The following is a 19,525-nucleotide window of genomic DNA, read 5'->3' as shown; positions in this document are numbered from 1 at the left end:
AGTACAATGTTCAAAGCAGATAACATATTCGTTTTGGCATCAAAGTCTGGTAAACCGACTTCTGCTCATATGAAAAATTGGCTACAAAATGTCTTTTTCCCAAACGCCGGACCCAAATCATCACTATTACTGGATTCTTGGAGTGGCCACTGCGCTGAAATTATTAGTGAAGTAACTCCTTCGGATGTTAAGTTTAAATATTTGTCTATACCTGCAGGGACAACAGGTCAAATTCAAGCCCTAGATGTAGTTGGTTTTAGAATATGGAAAAATTTCATTAGAAGATTTTCTGATCAAGTTATTCTCTACCAGTACGATGTCAATTTGTATCAGCGAGATAACATTTTAAAATTGCAATCCTTAACGCATAACCAGTTGTCTCCCCCACGATTTATTAATGTTTTTAAATACGCCTAGTTTGCATCTGGATATATAGAGGAGAGACCAGAACAGTTTGAAAATCCCGTGGAGGTTTGCTTTTCCAATCAAAACCTACGTGCGATATCTGTGGAGAAATTTCAACATTATTTTTATAACATTATTTCAATGATTTTCATTATTGCCAACAATATATTGAATAAAAAAAAGAAATTAAATTAATAATGTAGAATACAATTTGTGATAGTCAACCATTCTTTTGTCAGTTACTTTTTAACTCATTATTAATAAATATTTATAAAATTATCCTAACTTTTGTGTTATTTAAATAGAATAAGGATAAAAAACATTTTTCTGAAGGAGTATGAAAGTTATTAGCGAAAATATATTTTCTACCCCAAACTTCTAACCCTTGTAAGTTCTTACAATAGTACTATCTAACGTATGAAAAAATCAACGTGGGAAATTGCACCAAAATCGACAAGCAATTTTCGCAAAAAAAAATTTTTTTGGGGTGGTTAGGGTAGTTAACCCCAGGCACCCTTTAATGTCGTATAGGGTTTATTTTACTGCGTAAATCTTAATTTACAACTAATTTATGGTTTTCTTCAATATATTGTTCAAAAGTGTTACAGTTTATCACATTATTCTTAAGGAAAGGGGTCATCTATCATACCCCGTAATTTTGCAGGGGATGGTCAAAGGTAAATAAGAAAAAACACGTCATTAATATTTTTGAACGTATTATAAGGACACATAATATCACCAAAATCGACAGGGTAGTTTTTAAAATATTCCAAAAAACTAGGGGTAGTTTACCCCCTGAAGCCCTCAGATATATGTGTGATATATCAATGGAAAGCTCTTTGAAAATGAATATCAGTTTACATTTACCACATTTCGATAGCTATTTTCGTCTTCAGGCTAGAAGCGAATATATATCTTTCGCCCCGATTTTCAACCCTTATCTCTCGCCCCAGGGGCTTTATTAGCACGTATAAAAAAATACGTAAACCTTATTTTTGGCCATACTATCCCTGTACCAAATTTCAACAAAATCGGTGAGGGACAGTTCTGATACTTCCCTTGTAAGTTGAGTCGAAACCGGTAGAACGAAAATATAATAAAATATTCATTACAAAAAGTGCAATTCCTTATTTTAATACGAATAATTACACCAAAATTCTAGTTTAGTTGTTATTCAGCACTAAATTGTTGTATATTTTTATTAAATTTAATTTTATAATAAAAAGTTTTCCAAAAATATTATTGATGCATTTTTTTTTTGTTAACACGCAACCACTTATACGCTAAATAAAACAAACAATTCTTAAATTAATTGATAACTATTTTTAATTTATATTATCGACCCAATCATCGGAATTACTGATTACTCATTTATCAAACAACAAATACAACTCATTATCAAAAAAATTCACCAACAATCCCAATTTGACAGGAAATAAGTGAGGTTAGGGCACTATTACTTGTTGATTAAAGTTTTTGACGTATGTCATTGACATTTCGATGATTCTCCTTCGACCGTGGACGTCCGGAAAAACGACGTTGGGTATGTTAATAAAAAAACCGATTAAAGCATACAAGAGAGATAAACAAAAATCAGCGATTTTAATTTTAATTATCTCAATGTTTTCTTTGTAGGTTGTGAGGGCAAAACATGATTTATTATTATTTAGTCAGCGTTGAGTAATACATTGAATTCAATAATTTTATTAATTACATTTGCACAAAACAAAAAGGAACATGGCTAGAGACACGGTTGATTATGAAAAACAATATCAGGAAGATTTAGAAAGAGCTCAAGCTTTAAGTCTTGAATCGTTAGCTTTGGAACAGTTTAAAAAGGAAAAATTAAAGAAGGAGTTATCTACCGTTGGAAAAAATGGAAAAACTACCAGTGGTAAGGATTAGTTTGATTGTAATTTTGTTTTATAAAGAATTCTTTTTATAGTAAGTCGTGCCTCTTCAATGACTGAAACAGATACAAATCGAAACGAAAGACTTCAAGTTAAATCAAGACCCAGACCGGGTACTTTACAAACAAATCCAACTACACCTTTAATAGCACCACCTCCCCCGATTGGCCAAAGAAGAAATAGCTCAACATCAAATAATTCTAGCGTTGAAATTTCAACACCTGATTTAATCAGTTTTAGTTCTCCGCCGCCAAATAACAAAGTTTTAGATCTACAATTGTACGATTCTTATTATTTTTATTATTTTCATTTAATATTAAACCACTTTTTTAGATTTAATAATTTACCAACTCCGCCACAAAGTCAAACACCCCAACAAATACCATATCAACCATTTCAACAATCATTATTTTCCACTAATAACCAAATAACTCAAGGTTATCAAAGACCAATTTTGTCATTGGGCGATTATGGGTGGAAGAGTCAAGTTTTTCCAAAGGATAATAATTTTCCAATCAAACCGATTAATTTGAATTTAAATAACAGCAATTTGGTGTATAAGGGAAGTTCGATCCAACCAAATATCTATGCTATTACATCAAAACAAGATGGGAATGGGTCAAATACCCCAACGGTAAGTGATTTTTTTAATTTAAAATTTTTGAAAGTTTAATGACAGTTAACTGACAGTTTTTAGTTTAATTATTTTCACATAGATGTCGCTAATCGTCAAAAATCATCTAAAATTAAATTTAATTATAATTCCTTATAAACTGACCATAGCAATTAATTTTTTTTAAATTCAATTATAAAACATTCTCGTTTCGTTTTAAATACTTTTAAAGGAGTTTTCACCTCTTTTTAACATTTTTGAAAGTTTAATGACAGTTAACTGACAGTTTTTAATTTAATTATTTTCACATAGATGTCGCTAATCGTCAAAAATCATCTAAAATTAAATTTAATTATAATTCCTTATAAACTCACCATAGCAATTAATTTTTTTTAAATTCAATTATAAAACATATTCTCGTTTCGTTTTAAATACTTTTAAAGGAGTTTTCACCTCTTATTTGCGAAACGATGAATTCCAACCTAAAAGTACAACTACTGAAAACAAACTATTTTTCTTACCTTAAATTCCGTTGGATTCAATTCTATGTTGATGTTTTAACCATGCGCAATCCTACTTTAACTCCTAATGAATAAAATAAGTGTTTGTTAACCTCAACAATACTAATTACTCGCGTTAACATTGATATCACGTTTGAAAAACTCGTTAGCGTACCTACACACTTTAATCACTTTGATTATTACACATTGTTACCGATAGCATGCAGTTCAAGTAATGACTCGACCGTTTTTAGTCTTTAAAACGTTAAAATTTAATTTTTAAAAAGCTTTAAAATGTTCGTGTCAGGTGTTTAATGTGAATGTAGGTGCGGGTTTGTTTATTTCAATATTTTTTGGGTAAATAAATATATTTTAGTTAAATAATTATTTATTGGTTAAAATATTAAATTTTTGACATTTTATTTTTTAAAATTCATTTAAATTTTAATTTTTTTTAGTTTTGAAAAGTAAGGTGTGAAGTTAGTTATTAAAAAATAATTTAAAAATTACCGCCATTTATTATTTGGAAGAATTTTGTGTTAAAACAACTAGATAACATGGTTAACGACCTACCGCAATGTTACGTGGGAAATTATATGAGAATTAGAATTAAGACTTTGAGGCATATCCTTAATTAAATTTAACCTTGTAATTTTAACTCCTACTGTAAAAGTTGAAATCTTCTACGTTTTTAAACGCTAGTTACGACCTGGCACGATATCAACACGTATTTTTAGTGTTTTTGTACGAATACGTTGTTTAACTATTTATTTGTTATTAGTGTATTTGGTGTGTTTTAATTTTAACTAATTATTTATTATTAATTTTATTTATTTCTTTTTAGATTCCTCCAGCTTTACCACCAAAAAATCATCCATCAAAAGCACAAATTCCACCTCCAGTTCCATCAACATTGAAGCCTCAAATTCCGAAATTCTCCACAAGTAATTTAATAGACTTAACCCCGTCCTTAGATGATAAAAACAGTGTTAGAGTGAGCATTTTAAAAGATTTTGATCCATTATTGAGTGGTTCTGATGGTCCAACAAGACCAATGAGTCCTGATTCTTCAAGTAAGATTCTATAATTGTTTTAATTTGGCTTATTTATGTTTGGGAAATGTTTAGGTGAAGAGGCAGCATCTATGTGTGAGAGCGTTTATGATGAATATGACCCCTTTGATTATATTTATTCTGGGTCTGGTGGAAATAGTACTTCTGAACCTATTTATGCTTCTATTGCGAGCAAATCTGATTATAGTCCAACTCCTCCTTTACCACCGAGAGTTAACTCCACTCTGGATAGAAGAAAAGTTCATAAAGATAAGGTACCTAATTTATTATAAACAATCATAAAGTTATTATTTAATTTTTTTTGTGTAGGATGAACGAAAAACTCTTCTTTTTGAAAACGTCCGTATGATTACTTTGAGGCAAGCAACCAAAGATGCCGATTTAAGCGCGTTTTATAAAATGGTTTTAGATGTGAGAAGTAAGTTTTATTGTTTTCATCAATATTTTAAAGGTTTTATATGATTCTTTTTGTTATAAGAACAATTTAGATACAATGATCCAAATACAAATATGGGCCTTGTGGTTAGTCCAATGGTTGCTTATAAGTATAAAGACGCAACTAGCATAAAATTAATCGTTTATCCTCATTTTGATGGTTCAGATCCAACTCAACCCATGAGTTTTACTTGTGATGGTAAGTCTTTCTATCATTAATTATCTAATTATACCCTAACTGTGTTATCTTGTCCTGTGTAATATTTTAATGGATGAAGGATTAGAATAAAGCTAAAATAATTTTTTTTAATGTCATTGAAGAATTAAATTTACAGTTTCCTGTAAATTACGGTACTATAGCTAAAAATTAAAAAAAACATATTTTTCCAATCCATAACAATGCAATCGATTAAATATTTCCGTATTAACAGTTGGTGTAATAAAAATAATTATTTGTTTTTAAATACCAGAAAAATAATACCCGTAATTTGCAGGAAACTGTAAATTTCATTTCTTCGACGACACTAGATCGGCAGCGTTTAAAAATTTTATAAAAAAAGTTTATTTTTTTAGATTTATTCTAAAACAATAAGAAATAGACCTGTCGAACCCCATATTTTAGTAATCAGAAAAAAATAACGAATTTAAGTTGTTTTCATTAAAAAAAAACGAAAATTGTGATATCTCAAAATCTAAAACCGAAAAATTTTTTGGACTACGTCACCAAATTCTCTGTAAAAAAGTGTCCATATAATGTATTAGTTATAATACTCCACTTATAATAATAACCAAGATAATTGCACTTGCTGGTTTTACGATATTTTCAATTTTGGCTTCTAGGGGAAAAACAAAAGACGATAGCGCTTTGAGGTTTTCGACATTGGAATTTATTTAAAAAAAGAGGTCGAGACATGTAAGCTATTTCTTTTTCTAACTCTTATAGTTTTCAAGCCTATTCGGACATCGAATTTGAACCACCCTGTACAAGTGGGCTAAATTGGAAACTTTTAAAGAGAAACTCTTCTTTAATTTTCCTCTATCTTCTATAAGAGATAGAGGAAAAATGATATCAGTGTTTGAGGCTCGATTTTTATAAGAAACTTAATGGCGAAAACCGCATATCGATATCTCTTACTGTTTCACAGATACAGGTGTTTTTCAAAAAAGTGCATTTTCGAAAAGTCATTTCCAAAACTTTTCTAAAGCAACTTTTTATGTAGAATTCGATGGAATAAGATAGCCTTCCCTCAAAGCAATATTTTAGTTCTCTGCATTCCCCCGAGATTGTATAAAACAAACTACTCGCGTACGAAGCATTTTGGCCTTCTAATCCGGACATTTGATTTCGGCAAGTTGAAGCGCAGTTCACGTTAGCTAGACTTAGCAATGAAAAAACTAAATTTAACGTTCTTTTGGCAAATTTACCTACTGAGATAATCTTCACCGAGGTAGATATCATTCATAATTCTCCAGATATGAATCCATAAATCTATAAATGTTAATTGAAAGGTTATCTTTGTGTGAAGAAAAACGTCTGGACGATATTCTGTTAGGTTCACAAATGGGAGATCAAAAACCGTCAGATTTTTATCGAGCGATGTTGACCACATTTGTTGTTGAAATTATGGCAAAAGACACTACCTCGTGTTGTTTCTGTGGAATTCCTCGCTTCTGACAAAGAGGACGTTGTGGATATTCTTCCTATTGCCGACAGGGTGTGGGAATCAATGAATTTGACGTTGACCTCAACACACCTCTCGGAACATCTCGGAAGTTCTATAACATCGCACCACAACATCACAGCACGACGAACTACTAACCACAATTCAAAATCTGACGTTAACGTGTCAAACACTTTTGACTACCATTAACCATTACACAACAACAACAAGACTAAAAATGTAGAAAACCAAATAAATTGTTTAACTACTCAATTTAAAAACATTATACCAACAAATACGTCGAAAAGTTGTAATTGTAGCCAAAAACTTTGCTAAACTAATAAAGGTTTCAAAAGTAAAACAAAACTTTTCCAAATTTAAAATTTTGACTAAAAGTCAACCTCAAGTTACGGTAAATTCTATCAATTCGAGACTTTTCATTTTTGACAATTGACACTGGAGCTGACATTTCGGTTCTACCTCGCAAATTAAATCCGAAGCGTAACCAAGATACCAACTCAAACCTTTCTGCCGCTAATGGTACTATACTCTGTTTTTAAACCAAGAGGAGTAAACGCGAAAGTCAGATTTACATTAAGAAAAATCACCAGAAAATATCACTAGATATTTTGGCGGTAAATTTAAATAAATAATAATTATTATTTATTTATTTACTTATTATTGTGAAATTTCTTGTGAACGACTATTAGGGTCACGATCCATATCTTGTTCTAAAAAGAACAGATTTCACTCAACTAAATTGAAGACGCAAAAGGGTTTAAACAAAATTTACAACAATGACACGAAACTGTCGAATTATCAATAACCTAACCTTCAAATTCAAAATCAAAATTCAAAATTGCCTGTGTGTGAACCTTCCTCGCATTCAACCAATCACGTGCAAGGTCAATCTGAAATTCAAAATCAAAATTCAAAATTGCCTGTGTGTGAACCTTCCTCGCATTCAACCAATCACGTGCAAGGTCAATCTGGTGACAAATTTAAAATACTCCTCCTGGTTTAAAAACAGAGTATACAATTTTATCGTTTTTAGAGATTTTCATGCTATCTGGTAGGTAAAGGTGTAACTTATCCTAGAAAAAATATGCAGAATACCGAAAGACCTAAAATACCATTTGTTTTAAAAGTTTGTCTTATTTTATAACTTCGCCATTTGTGGTTTTAAAGAAAAATGTTTCAAATAAAAAATTCTTTATTATCGCATTTTTTGGCGATACTTGCTTGTTTACATTGTTCTTTGTTTCGTTGCTATGGCAACCAATATTGTTATTTTAAATGGAATGCATCAAGGACAGTAAAATCTAATGCATATGTTATAGGGATGCGTATGTTTTGTTTGCACATTTTAATAGAGCATAAATCCCTCTACGAGATGAACATATCAAATCATATGATTGTATTAGAACAAAGTCGAGAAAAAATGCGTTCTCTGGATTTACCTGGCTACACATATTACTATATTACACGATCCACAGTATCCAAAATATTAAAAAAAAAATTTAACACCGGAAGCGTTAAAAAACCTTCCAAAAAGTTGATGGCCGAAGACAGTTACCAATGACCATACATTATTAATTATTCATAATTGTTGAAACTAATTTTTTTGACATTTAAAGCTGTCAACGGCGTTACTTCGGCGCCTACTTTTATTGTAATTAGCTGATTTAAGACTTTCAAAAAACGCATTTTTTCTCGATTTTTTTCTTATACCTCTATCAAAGTATGCAACAAAAATATATGTATCTTGTTTAAAATAACAATATTGGTTGCCATAGCAACGAAACAAAAACAATACAAATAAGCAAATATCGCCAAAAAGTGCGTTATGATAAATAAAGAAACTTATATTTGAAACATTTTTCTTCAAAACCAGAAATGTCAACCAAACAAAACGTAACAATGTTAATCTATTTGTAGAGTCTCTGAAGATGGCCAAGAGCCGAAACTAGTTAGACTTAAATTCTATATAAAATAACAACCAGTTTAAAAGTACAAAATCAAACTCTAGATTATTTACTCATCATTTTGACTCTAGTATTTGTGAAGCACCTGTATAATCTTGTGATAGCTGTCATCAGTGTTGTGTGATCAAAATAGACAGACTCCAAACAATTTTGATTAGTTTGAGCTTGTTTATTCTGAGAAGTCTTATATTTTTAGAGAGATGATTTTTCTCAACATTGTTAATTTGTCGTTTAGTCAAGTGATGCATAACACGGTCCAATTAGTACATACGGTAAAAAAATGCTTACAGTTTTATTAAGTCTAAGAAAGAATTTCCCATTCGTATTTACCATAGCCAATGTTAGTAAACCAATCATTGGTGCGGATTTCCTTCATGCATTTGGTATCTTGATGGATATAAAAAAGAAGCGATTAGTAGATTCGAAAACCAATTTGTCTTCAATCGGTTCCATTGTCAAAAACACTATTCCAACTCCCAAATTTTTTTCTTTTGAAACCAAATACACAACACTCTTACATTTTTTTCCAAAATTAACATCTACACCGGACATTACAAAACCAGTTGAACATAACACTAAACACCGAATTGTTACCAACTCCACGCCCAAATTGTGAACAAACACAGCATCACAAAAAAAGATTCGAACAGATGATGACATTAGGAATCTGCCGACCCTCCTCTTTTTCTACAGCGTCGCCTTTTCACATGGTTCCTAAGAAAGATTCCAATGATTGGAGACTATCGACAAGTCAACAACAGCCTCTTTGCTAGTCGATCTCGCTTTCATAATCACTCCAACGCTGGTGGCTGTGGTGGAGTCGGTTTTTACATTAAGTCCACATTAAGACTCTGAAATTTAATGTTGTTCTTCAAGAGATATCTCCTGTTATCGAGCTCCTTTGGTTTGAACTTGTCAATGCTCCTTAAAATAGCATTGGCGAGTTTCTCTCTCGTTTCGAGGATGTTCTGTCTTATCTTGCTTCAACATCGGAGGAACTTGTCTACATGGGTGATTTTAACATAAATGGCTTAGATATTAATGGCTGTTATAGCAGTCGGTTCATTCCTACTATTGAACAGTTTAGCCTTCAACAAATTATCTCGAGCCCAACTCATGTCACCGTCTCCTCCGCCACATTGATTGACTTTGTGATTTTAAATATAGATGCTCCTGTTCTTGAATCGGGTGTGACAACTATACATAACATTGTTGATCACTCACTTATCTTTCTTTCCTTGTCTTTTGATTTGCATCGTTTTACAATTAAAAGCATTACTTATAGAGATTTCAGAAACTTTAACTCTGAAATTATTCTGGATCAGCTGAGGGCTCTTCCTTGGCAGGAATTTTTGCACCAGTCGAATATTAACGATAAAGTTGATTCCGCTGATTCCATTAACAATTTTTGCCTATCCTCTCAAAATAACAGCCCTGGTGATGCAGATCTTATACAATTCTATAATTATAATTATTAAACTGTACTTTTACACTAACTTATAATTTTTTTTTAGTCACTACAAGTGTTGAACACGTTACAATGCAATTAATTTGCGGATTGGACGCTCCTCAAATATATCAATACACCTTAAAAGTTTGGGGATACAACGAATATTTAGCGCCAACAAGTTTATTATGTGATTACGAATATGTTCACACTTGCATTAAATTGGATGAAGATATCAAATTGATTTTAATACCTGATAATAAAGTTGATAAATCCTTAGCTAGAACAGTAAGAAATATATTTTTCTTTAAAACTTGTTTTTATTGAAGCAAAATTTTAGCCCCAAGATGATGCGGCTCAAATTAAATTAGAAGATATCCTACCGAACGAACCTGTTTTACCAATTTCGTATGATAATTTAAAAATTTTATTGGGTAAATACTAATCATTTTATTTAAGCATTTTTTTATTATTATTATCATTATTTAGAAACACTAGAAAATGAAATGAAAAAGCTTGAAACAGCGGCTGAACACATCGATAAAACCGACACACCAAGTTCGTTACCATCCTTACAACCATCAGGTGTTATCCAATCGGTTAAACTCGTCGTTAATTTAATGGGAAACTTGGAAACTATCGATATAACGGAAGCTTTGGAAGCTTTAAGGGATCGATGTAATCAGTTTTTACCAACAACTTTAAACGTAAGTGATTTTTTTATGTTTTTAACCTTTATATCGTTTTTTTTTGTTGTTGTAGGATACTTGGAGTGAAAAACCTATGTCCGAAACTATAAAAAATAATTGTGAAAAAATAAGAAGTTCTATTCAGGGATTAATCGATATGTATTGCCAAGCATTTCGAGTTGATTTCGAATGGGTTCATAGAGATGATTTTTGTGATTGTAAGCTCTAACTGTTACTGTTGAGTTGTGGTAACGTTTTATTAAAATCAACGATAAAACCTGTTACCTGTTCGTTTTTAAGTGGCCATCTGCTTCTCGCACCCGCCAGCTTTTCCAGTATATAGACTAACTAACTCTGTAGTTGATTTCGCTGTCTCTCAATCGCCTTCGTGATCAGCATCGCTGTTAGTGACTTATTCGATATAAAATACGAAAGTTTTCAGTTTCTTTGAGATATCGAATTATCCTCTTTACTCGCTGTCAGTCAGCCAGACTTGGTTTTGAGACCGCTCGTGCTGCCACTCCAACTGCAAATGTGCACAACCTCACGATATAGAGTACTTCCAGTTATGTCTACTCTTTCTTTATGTTTATCAAAAGCTGCATACTGGGTGTTGCGATGGGTTTGGCATCTCCTAGTCCACACTTTTCAAGAATAACCAGCCTGGCTAATATAAATTCCTTCATCCCTACTCTACAACCTTTCACCACAAGTCGAGCCTTTGCGTTGTTCATCATTTGGTAAATCTACCAAATCCCACGTGTGATTTTTTTCATCTGATCACGAGCACTCATCTCATCACCCATTGCCTTCTTCGACAAATTTTTATGTTCAGACTTTATTATTTCCTCATATGTGGCTGGAATTCGGCCAGAAAAGAAGGCAAAATAAGCGCAATTGCCCAAATTCTTTCCTGGAATATCAACCACATCATCATCAAAATGACTAGGCAATTTTTGAACTCGTTTTGGACGATCTTCATTTGTGTGTTCTCAGCTGTCGTCGCTCAATGATCCTGACTTGTTCTTTTCCTCATTGTTGGCTTCAGGTCCCTGAGTTTGAAAGTTATTCTTCAAATCACTCTCTAAATTGTCCATTTGATAAGCCCGATTTAAATTTGGTGCCATTTTTTTCTGTGCAATTGGCAGTGCTGAAATTTGACAGCTGTCATCTACGATTGCTTCAATTATTAATAATTCGGCGCTAAACAAAGGAACAACGTGTTATCATTGTGAAAACCCATTACAAATATGGGGAAAGTTACGCCGAAACCGCGGGCAAACTTCGCGGAATTGAAAGTGCACCAAATGTGTCAACAATTCGAAGAGTAATCAATAAATTTGAAGAAACTGGGTCGATTATGGACAGACTTACTGTCCATGTGCGTCGACGTACCGGTTGATCTCGCGAAAACATCGCTGCTGTAAACGAGAGTGTCGTCGAAAATCCGGGAACATCAATTCGGCATCGTTCACAACAACTTCAAATTTCGAGAAGCACCATGCAGCGAATTCTGACGAAGGACCTCCATCTTCGTCCCTACAAGGTTCAGCTGACCCAGGGGCTCAAACCAACAGACCATTCACAGCGCCGCCAATTTGTTCAATGGTTGATGGAGCAAAATGAAGTGAATGCCGATTTTTTGAAAAAACTTATCTTCAACTGGCCACCGAGATCGTGCGATTTCTTCCTCTGGGGTTTTGTGAAATCTTATGTCTATGCCAATGCGCCACGGACTATTCCCGAGCTCAAGGACGAGATAAAACGCGTCATCGGTGAGCTAAAACTGCAACTCTGCAGAAACATCATCGAAAATTTCATGAAAAGAGCAAGGATCTGTGTGCAAAGCCGCGGGATTCATTTCACGCTTAATCGGAACATGTGTGCTTTATAATGCAGTAAAAATATCACCACTCGCTCAAAAACTATGGGTTTTATTGCTAAATTAAATCGGGCATTCTTATGGGGTGTCTCAGCGAGACCGGTTATTAGACGTTTCTGGGGTTCTGGCGAAAATAAAAATTTGAGAATTCAGACTTAAGTATTATCAATTACGATCTCTTCGTCTAAAATATTTTCAGATTCCTTGCACTTCCGGTTATACCGGAAGTCGCCACCAACTTTATTTTTTTAAATGGAACACCCTGTATATTTTTACATATTTGGATTTGTCTGTTTTCAAGGTTTATAAATAACTTTACTTTTTGCAATTTGATTCGGTCGTTCTCGAATTATTCGAATTTTTCTAGAAAAATCTGCTCCAGCAGACATTTGTTCAAAAAATCAGAAAACACTCAATTTTTGGGATATCAATTTAGGATTGAGAACATGCTTAAGCAACATGATGGAGTATGTTTTGGTGCCGAGAACTGCGGTCTAGAACGTTTGATCACTTTACTATGGCACGTTAACTTTTCAAAATTTGGAAGTACCATAACTTCATTTTTTTAAATAGCACCCCCCATATTTTATTTTTTAGTCGTCTTCGGTGTCTCATTCTACATCTTCTATATCCCATATGACCCACACCTAATATTAATAGATTGGGAGATAATTAGAGTTTTTTAAAAGAATGCACACATATCATATGGATATTTAGCCTAGTGTGCCATGAAAAACAAGCCTTCTCAATGAGTTCTTGTCAAAGACTCACTTGTTTACGTCACTTAATGCTAATAATTATCTGTTATGTCCCTTAATATTAGTACTGAAACGAGTTAAAATCGATAACAATAACGAAAGTAATATTTACACAAATCAAGAAATTCTTAATTTATTTTTTTTGCATGAAAAGAGCGACAAAGTTCGTAGTATGATTCCCAGATCTTCTTTGGCAGCTCGAATTGAGGTGTTGGGACTGGGCTCGAAATAAGCCAAGGTATTCACCTCTTCCGTTGCATTATCTACTACATTTTTTGGTCAGTTTAACACGTGATTAATTGTTCCAAAATGCAAAAAATTTGCTTCTATTCCTCTAAATTTACCTTTTGTCATCGGAGATAAATGTGGATAATTTTCATTAAACATTCTGCAAGTTCTACTAAGAACTTTGTCGCACTTTTCATGCACAAAAATAAATAAATTTACGTTATTAATATCCATTTTAACTGGTTTTAGACTCACAAGCATCAAACAACCTAAATTAGACTTTGACGTTTATTAATGAGTCATTAAACATTTGTTTTCCATGGCACACTAGGTTAATATCCATATGATATGAGCATTTTTCAAAAAACCCTAATTATTTCTCAAATTATTAATGTTAGGCATAGGACATATGGAATATAAAAGATGTAAAATGAGACGCCGAAGACGACTAAGTAATAAAATATGGGGGGTGCCATTTAAAAAAATGAAGTTATGGTGCTTCCAAATTTCGAAAAGTTAACGTATCATGGTAAAGTGATCAAACGATCTAGACAGCCGTTCTTGGCACCAAAACATACTCCATCATGTTGTTTAAGCATGTTCTGAATCCTAAATTGATATCTCAAAAATTGAGTGTTCTATGATTTTTTGAACAAATGTCCGCTGGAGCAAATTTTTCTAGAAAAATTCGAATAACTCGAGAATTGCTGGTTCAAATTGCAAAAAGTAAAGTTATTTATAAACCTTCAAAACAGACAAATCCAAATATGTAAAAATATACAGGGTGTTCCATTTAAAAAAATAGAGTAGGTGGCGACTTCCGGTATAACCGAAAGTGCTAGAAATCTGAAAATATTTTAGATGAAGAGAACGTAATTGATAATACTTAAGTCTGCATTCTCAAATTTTTTGTTTGGCTAGAACCCCAAAAACGTCTAATGACCGGTCTCGCTGAGACACCCTGTATATCCATCTGATTCCTCGAAACAAAAACCGTCGTATTACACGCTTTAGCCCAAAGTTTTTTAGGTAATCCCTTTTGAGAAAGCATAGCACGAGCTATTTCTATTACAATACGATTTTTTCTTTCCACCGCACCGTTTTGTCAAGGCATTTCTGTCATTGCAATCCGCAACATAATACCGCGTTTTGATAAAGTGTGTTTCTAAATTTTATTTAGAAATTCAGTTAGAAAATCAATAATGTTTTAATACGAAAACCTGCAGTATCTGCTTCGTTAAAGAAAGTTTCAAAACACTTTGCTGCCTCATCTTTGGTCTTAAGGCAAATTTTTGTAAAATCGTCTTTTAAAATGAAAGTATACCTTAATCCACCGATAGACTCACCCGACATAGATCCAATCTGATCCGCGTTAATCTGTTTACCAGCTTCCTTCTCGACCCAATGCATTTTTGTAACCGACACAAAATTCATCTTTAATTTCAACACTGAAACCATTTCTATGTAAAAACTTTGCAACGTGTCTTTTATTTTGATGTGCGAGTTTTTCATGCAACACTTGCAACGATTCATTTAGTGACGCAACATTTACGACCACGGGATTCACCGGTTTTACTACCGAAATGTCCAAAATCATCAAACCATTAGATATTGCCTTTCCGGTTACCAAAATCTGTCCATCACGGTTAACGACACACAAACCATTCGCAAGAAAGTGGATTGCGCATCCACTCTTTCTGGCTTGCGCGGTAGAAAATAAATTGTACAATTCTGCATGTACAGGGTGTCCAAATTTCGATGGGTTGGGTTGTCATCTCAGTTATTATGAAAGATAGAAAGTTGCGGCTTTCGCGAACCTGAGCTACTTTTTTGTGAAACTTACAATGGCGCAAACCAAATTTTCGTAGCCCTCTTCGTTTTTGACATACAGGAGTGTTTCAAAATTTACGATTTTCAGACACCCCTGTATCTCGGCTATCCGTAAACGTAAAAACGGGTTCTAATAGATTTTTTCACGTAGAATCTAATGGTGCACGTAGAATTTTTCTAGTCATCACGGTTTTTGAGTTATAAAGAGTTGAGTATTTAGTATTTGAGTTGTGTTTATAACTCAAAAACCGTGATGACTAGAAAAATTCTACGTGCACCATTGGATTCCACGTGAAAAAATCTATTAGAACCCGTTTTTACTTTCTTACTAAGTTTCCGGATAGCCGAGATACAGGAGGTGTCTGAAAATCGTAAATTTCAAACACTCCCTGTATATCAAAAACGAAGAGGGCTATGAAAATTCGGTTTGCGCCATTGTAAGTTTCACAAAAAAGTAGCTCAGGTTCGCGAAAGCCGCAACTTTCTATCTTTCATAATAACTGAGATACCTTGCAAACCCATCGAAATTTGGACATCCTGTACATAATGTTTTTGAATTCACGATTGAGTCATTCATTTTTAACTCTCGCTTGTATGCTCCACTTTCTTATTCCTAGAACTAGTAGATCTTGAGAACCAATTCCAGTTATAGAAATTGGAACCCTCAGTGGTACATACGTCTTAAAGTTTTCTAAGCTTTCTTATCAGCAATCCATGCATCCACACCGCTGGAATTAATATAGCTGGACAAAGCTATCTATCAACGGCTCGTTATTTTTAATAAAACGTTACTGCAACTCAAAAGTTACATTAAATTAATATTAACATAAACAACTTAATTTTTTAGCTAAACTCTCAATAACAGAGATTCAAGACTCTGTGCTTTTAAGAGTTAGCGCGATTCATCGACCCGCTCCCGATTGGAAATATGATAATTTCGTTGTGGTTGCCCAAGTTTTCCATGGAACAAGACCGATTGGTAAACCAGTAGCTACACAACCTTGTGCTTATTTAGCCAGTTTATATCCTAGGATTTTAGTAAACACTTGGTAAGTTTTTATTCTTAAATTATTAAAAATAATGCAATTTTTTTTTCTTTCTTAGGTTAGATGTAGAAGATGTTTTAGTAAGCTCCTTAGCTCGCGAATCCCGTTTAGTACTAATTTTATATGGAAGAACCCTTCAAGCACCTGAAGGTGGTGATAAAGAAGCTGAACCTCAATATAAACAAGAAGAAATCGGTTGGGCTTCGATCCAATTTTTTAATTACGATGGTTTAATGATAAACGGGAACATTTTGCTTTCTATTTGGCCAAAAGAAGCGAATTATTTATATGGACCAGCTCCGAGTGCTGGGACCCACCCCGATCCTAATCACCCCGTTTTTAGTATTATAATAGCTGGAGTTCCAAACTGTTATTTCCCCCCAGTTACATCGGAACTTCTTCAGGATGAAGACCACGGGGATTTTAACAGTTTAGATAATCAAACGCAACAAATGTTGCAGGATGTTGTTGAAAAAGATATGTTGTTTAAAATACCAAGTAATGATCGCGAAGTTTTATGGGAAAAGAGGCATTATCTTTATGATATTCCCGAAGCTTTACCTAAAGTTCTGTTGGCAGCTCATTGTTGGGAATGGGCTTGTTTACCAGATTTACATGGAATGTTAAAGAAATGGAAGCGATTAAAACCTGTCGAAGCTATACAATTACTTTTACCAAAGTAAATTTTTGTTGCTTATTTAAATTTTTAAGTATCAATTTGTTTTTCTAGTTTTCCCGACATTGAAGTTCGAAAATTAGCGATAAGATGGTTACAAGAACTGAGTAGCGATGAATTAGTCGATTTTCTTCCTCAATTAGTAGTCGCGTTAAGACACGAAACTTACGAAGATTCCCCATTAGCAGCTTTCTTATTAAAACGCTCCTTACTCTCACTAAGAGTTTCTCATCATTTATTTTGGTTACTCAGTCATAGTTTACCGGAAAACACCCCCCAGGAGTACAAATTTGAAAATGATAATTCTTATATCGCCGAAGTTAGACATCACAGACGTTTACAATTAATGTTAAGAGCTTTAATGGCCGTTTCGGGGAAAGCTTTAGGAAATTGTTTGATGAAACAAAAATTTTTAAATAAACAATTAAACGACGCGGCTGAAACTATACAAAAAACCAAAGAATCACAACGGATTAAAGTTTTACATAGTTATTTAGATACTTTAAACGCTAATTTAGAGGAGAATCCGACAAGTTTACCTTTATCGCCAACATTACAAGTTTTGGGAATTCAAGTCCGATCATGTTCTTATTTTCCATCGAATACGCTTCCTTTAAAAATTAATTTTCAAGCTAAAGATGCTTCTTTAATACCAGCAATTTATAAGGTGAATTAATAATTTTTTTATAATTTTATCGCTATAATAATTTGTTTAGGTTGGCGATGATCTTCAACAAGATATGTTAGTACTCCAAATGGTTCGACTTATGGATAAATTATGGTTAAAAGAAGGGTTGGACTTAAAAATGGTCACTTTTGGTTGTGTACCAACTGGAAAAAGAATTGGGATTATCGAATTAGTCACAGAAGCGGAAACTTTAAGGAAAATCCATGTTGAGCATGGTTTAACAGGCTCTTTTAAAGATAAACCAATTGCTGAATGGTTAGCTAAACATAATCCATCTGAATTAGAGTATTCTAGGGCTGTTGAAAACTTTACAGGTAATTGTTTGATGTAATTGCTTAACCCTTTGTGTCCCGACGGTATGTACGGTAAGTACCGGTAATTTTAAACTAGGTATCTATTCGGCGTATTTAGCGCTGTCCTTTCTACTATACAAGAAAGAACTTGTATAAAAAATGATGTAATCCGCACTGTAGGGTTTTTAGTAGTGATGGAATGGATAGTGATTTTGCGAAAAGGAGGATCAAAACTTCAAATATCGTTTCCTCAAAAACTAAAAGTTATTTTTCAAAACGGGTTGGTTCATTGGAAAGAGGACACTTTTATTAACACTTTGGGAAATTTTCGTACTCATATTCCAAGAACTGGATTTTATACGAATTTTTAAAATTTAGTCTGCGAAACATGCAAAATTCGAAAAAATTGTCGATCATTTCAAAAATTTATTTCTCAAGAACTGAAAGCGATTTTTCAAAACGGCTTTTTGTATTAAAAAGAGGATACTTTAATTAATAATTGGTGATATTTCCACAAGGATCCTTCAAGAAATTAATTTTATAGCTAATTTTGCAAGTTATCGATGAAAATTGCAATATCGAAAATTTTATGAAAACTTCAAATATTATTTTCTCAAAAACTAAAAGTTATTTTTCAAAACGGGTTGGTTCATTGGAAAGAGGACACTTTTATTAACACTTTGGGAAATTTTCATACTCATATTGCAAGAACTGCAGTTTATACGAATTTTTAAAATTTAATCGGCGAAAATTGTAAAATTCGAAAAAATTGTCGATCGTTTCAAAAATTTATTTCTCAAGAACTGAAAGCGATTTTTCAAAACGGCTTATTGCATTAAAAAGAAGATACTTTAATTAATAATTGGTGATATTTCCACAAGGATCCTTCAAGAAATTAATTTTATAGCGAATTTTGTAAGTTATCGATGAAAATTGCAACATCGACTATTTTATCAAAACTTCAAATATTATTTTCTCAAAAACTAAAAGTTATTTTTCAAAACGGGTTGGTTCATTGGAAAGAAGACACTGTTATTAACACTTTGGGAAATTTTCATACTCATATTCCAAGAACTGGATTTTATACGAATTTTTAAAACTTAATCGGCGAAAACTGTAAAATTCGAAAAAATTGTCGATCGTTTCAAAAATGTATTTCTCAAGAACTGAAAGCGATTTTTCAAAACGGCTTTTTGCATTAAAAAGAGGATACTTTAATTAATAATTGGCGATATTTCCACAAGGATCCTTCAAGAAATTAATTTAATAGCGAATTTTGAAAGTTATCGATGAAAATTGAGACATCGAAAATTTTATCAAAACTTCAAATATTGTTTTCTCAAAAACTAAAAGTTATTTTTCAAAACGGGTTGGTTCATTGGAAAGAGGACACTTTTATTAACACT

At 32.9% G+C, this 19,525-nt stretch overlaps 1 protein-coding gene across 1 annotated transcript in view; it reads left to right on the top strand.

Annotated features, from left to right (window-relative positions):
• The first annotated feature begins 1,767 nt into the window (after positions 1 to 1,767).
• The window catches only part of LOC111414330 (phosphatidylinositol-4-phosphate 3-kinase catalytic subunit Pi3K68D), a 38,920-nt gene continuing 21,162 nt past the window's right edge, over positions 1,768 to 19,525 (top strand). The window contains exons 1-16 of the mRNA XM_071195132.1: positions 1,768 to 1,948; positions 2,041 to 2,299; positions 2,351 to 2,594; positions 2,649 to 2,949; positions 4,273 to 4,501; positions 4,556 to 4,755; positions 4,811 to 4,919; positions 4,980 to 5,135; positions 10,097 to 10,317; positions 10,370 to 10,463; positions 10,519 to 10,736; positions 10,792 to 10,936; positions 16,264 to 16,465; positions 16,521 to 17,141; positions 17,193 to 17,805; positions 17,855 to 18,140. Coding sequence (XP_071051233.1) covers positions 2,143 to 2,299; positions 2,351 to 2,594; positions 2,649 to 2,949; positions 4,273 to 4,501; positions 4,556 to 4,755; positions 4,811 to 4,919; positions 4,980 to 5,135; positions 10,097 to 10,317; positions 10,370 to 10,463; positions 10,519 to 10,736; positions 10,792 to 10,936; positions 16,264 to 16,465; positions 16,521 to 17,141; positions 17,193 to 17,805; positions 17,855 to 18,140 — 3,796 coding nt within the window. The 5' untranslated portion in view covers positions 1,768 to 1,948; positions 2,041 to 2,142. The remainder of the gene's footprint in view (positions 1,949 to 2,040; positions 2,300 to 2,350; positions 2,595 to 2,648; positions 2,950 to 4,272; positions 4,502 to 4,555; positions 4,756 to 4,810; positions 4,920 to 4,979; positions 5,136 to 10,096; positions 10,318 to 10,369; positions 10,464 to 10,518; positions 10,737 to 10,791; positions 10,937 to 16,263; positions 16,466 to 16,520; positions 17,142 to 17,192; positions 17,806 to 17,854; positions 18,141 to 19,525) is intronic.

This window comes from Onthophagus taurus, chromosome 3, assembly GCF_036711975.1.
Source record: "Onthophagus taurus isolate NC chromosome 3, IU_Otau_3.0, whole genome shotgun sequence".
In the NCBI taxonomy this organism is placed as follows: domain Eukaryota; kingdom Metazoa; phylum Arthropoda; class Insecta; order Coleoptera; family Scarabaeidae; genus Onthophagus; species Onthophagus taurus.
This window is presented reverse-complemented; position numbering and strand designations above follow the sequence as displayed.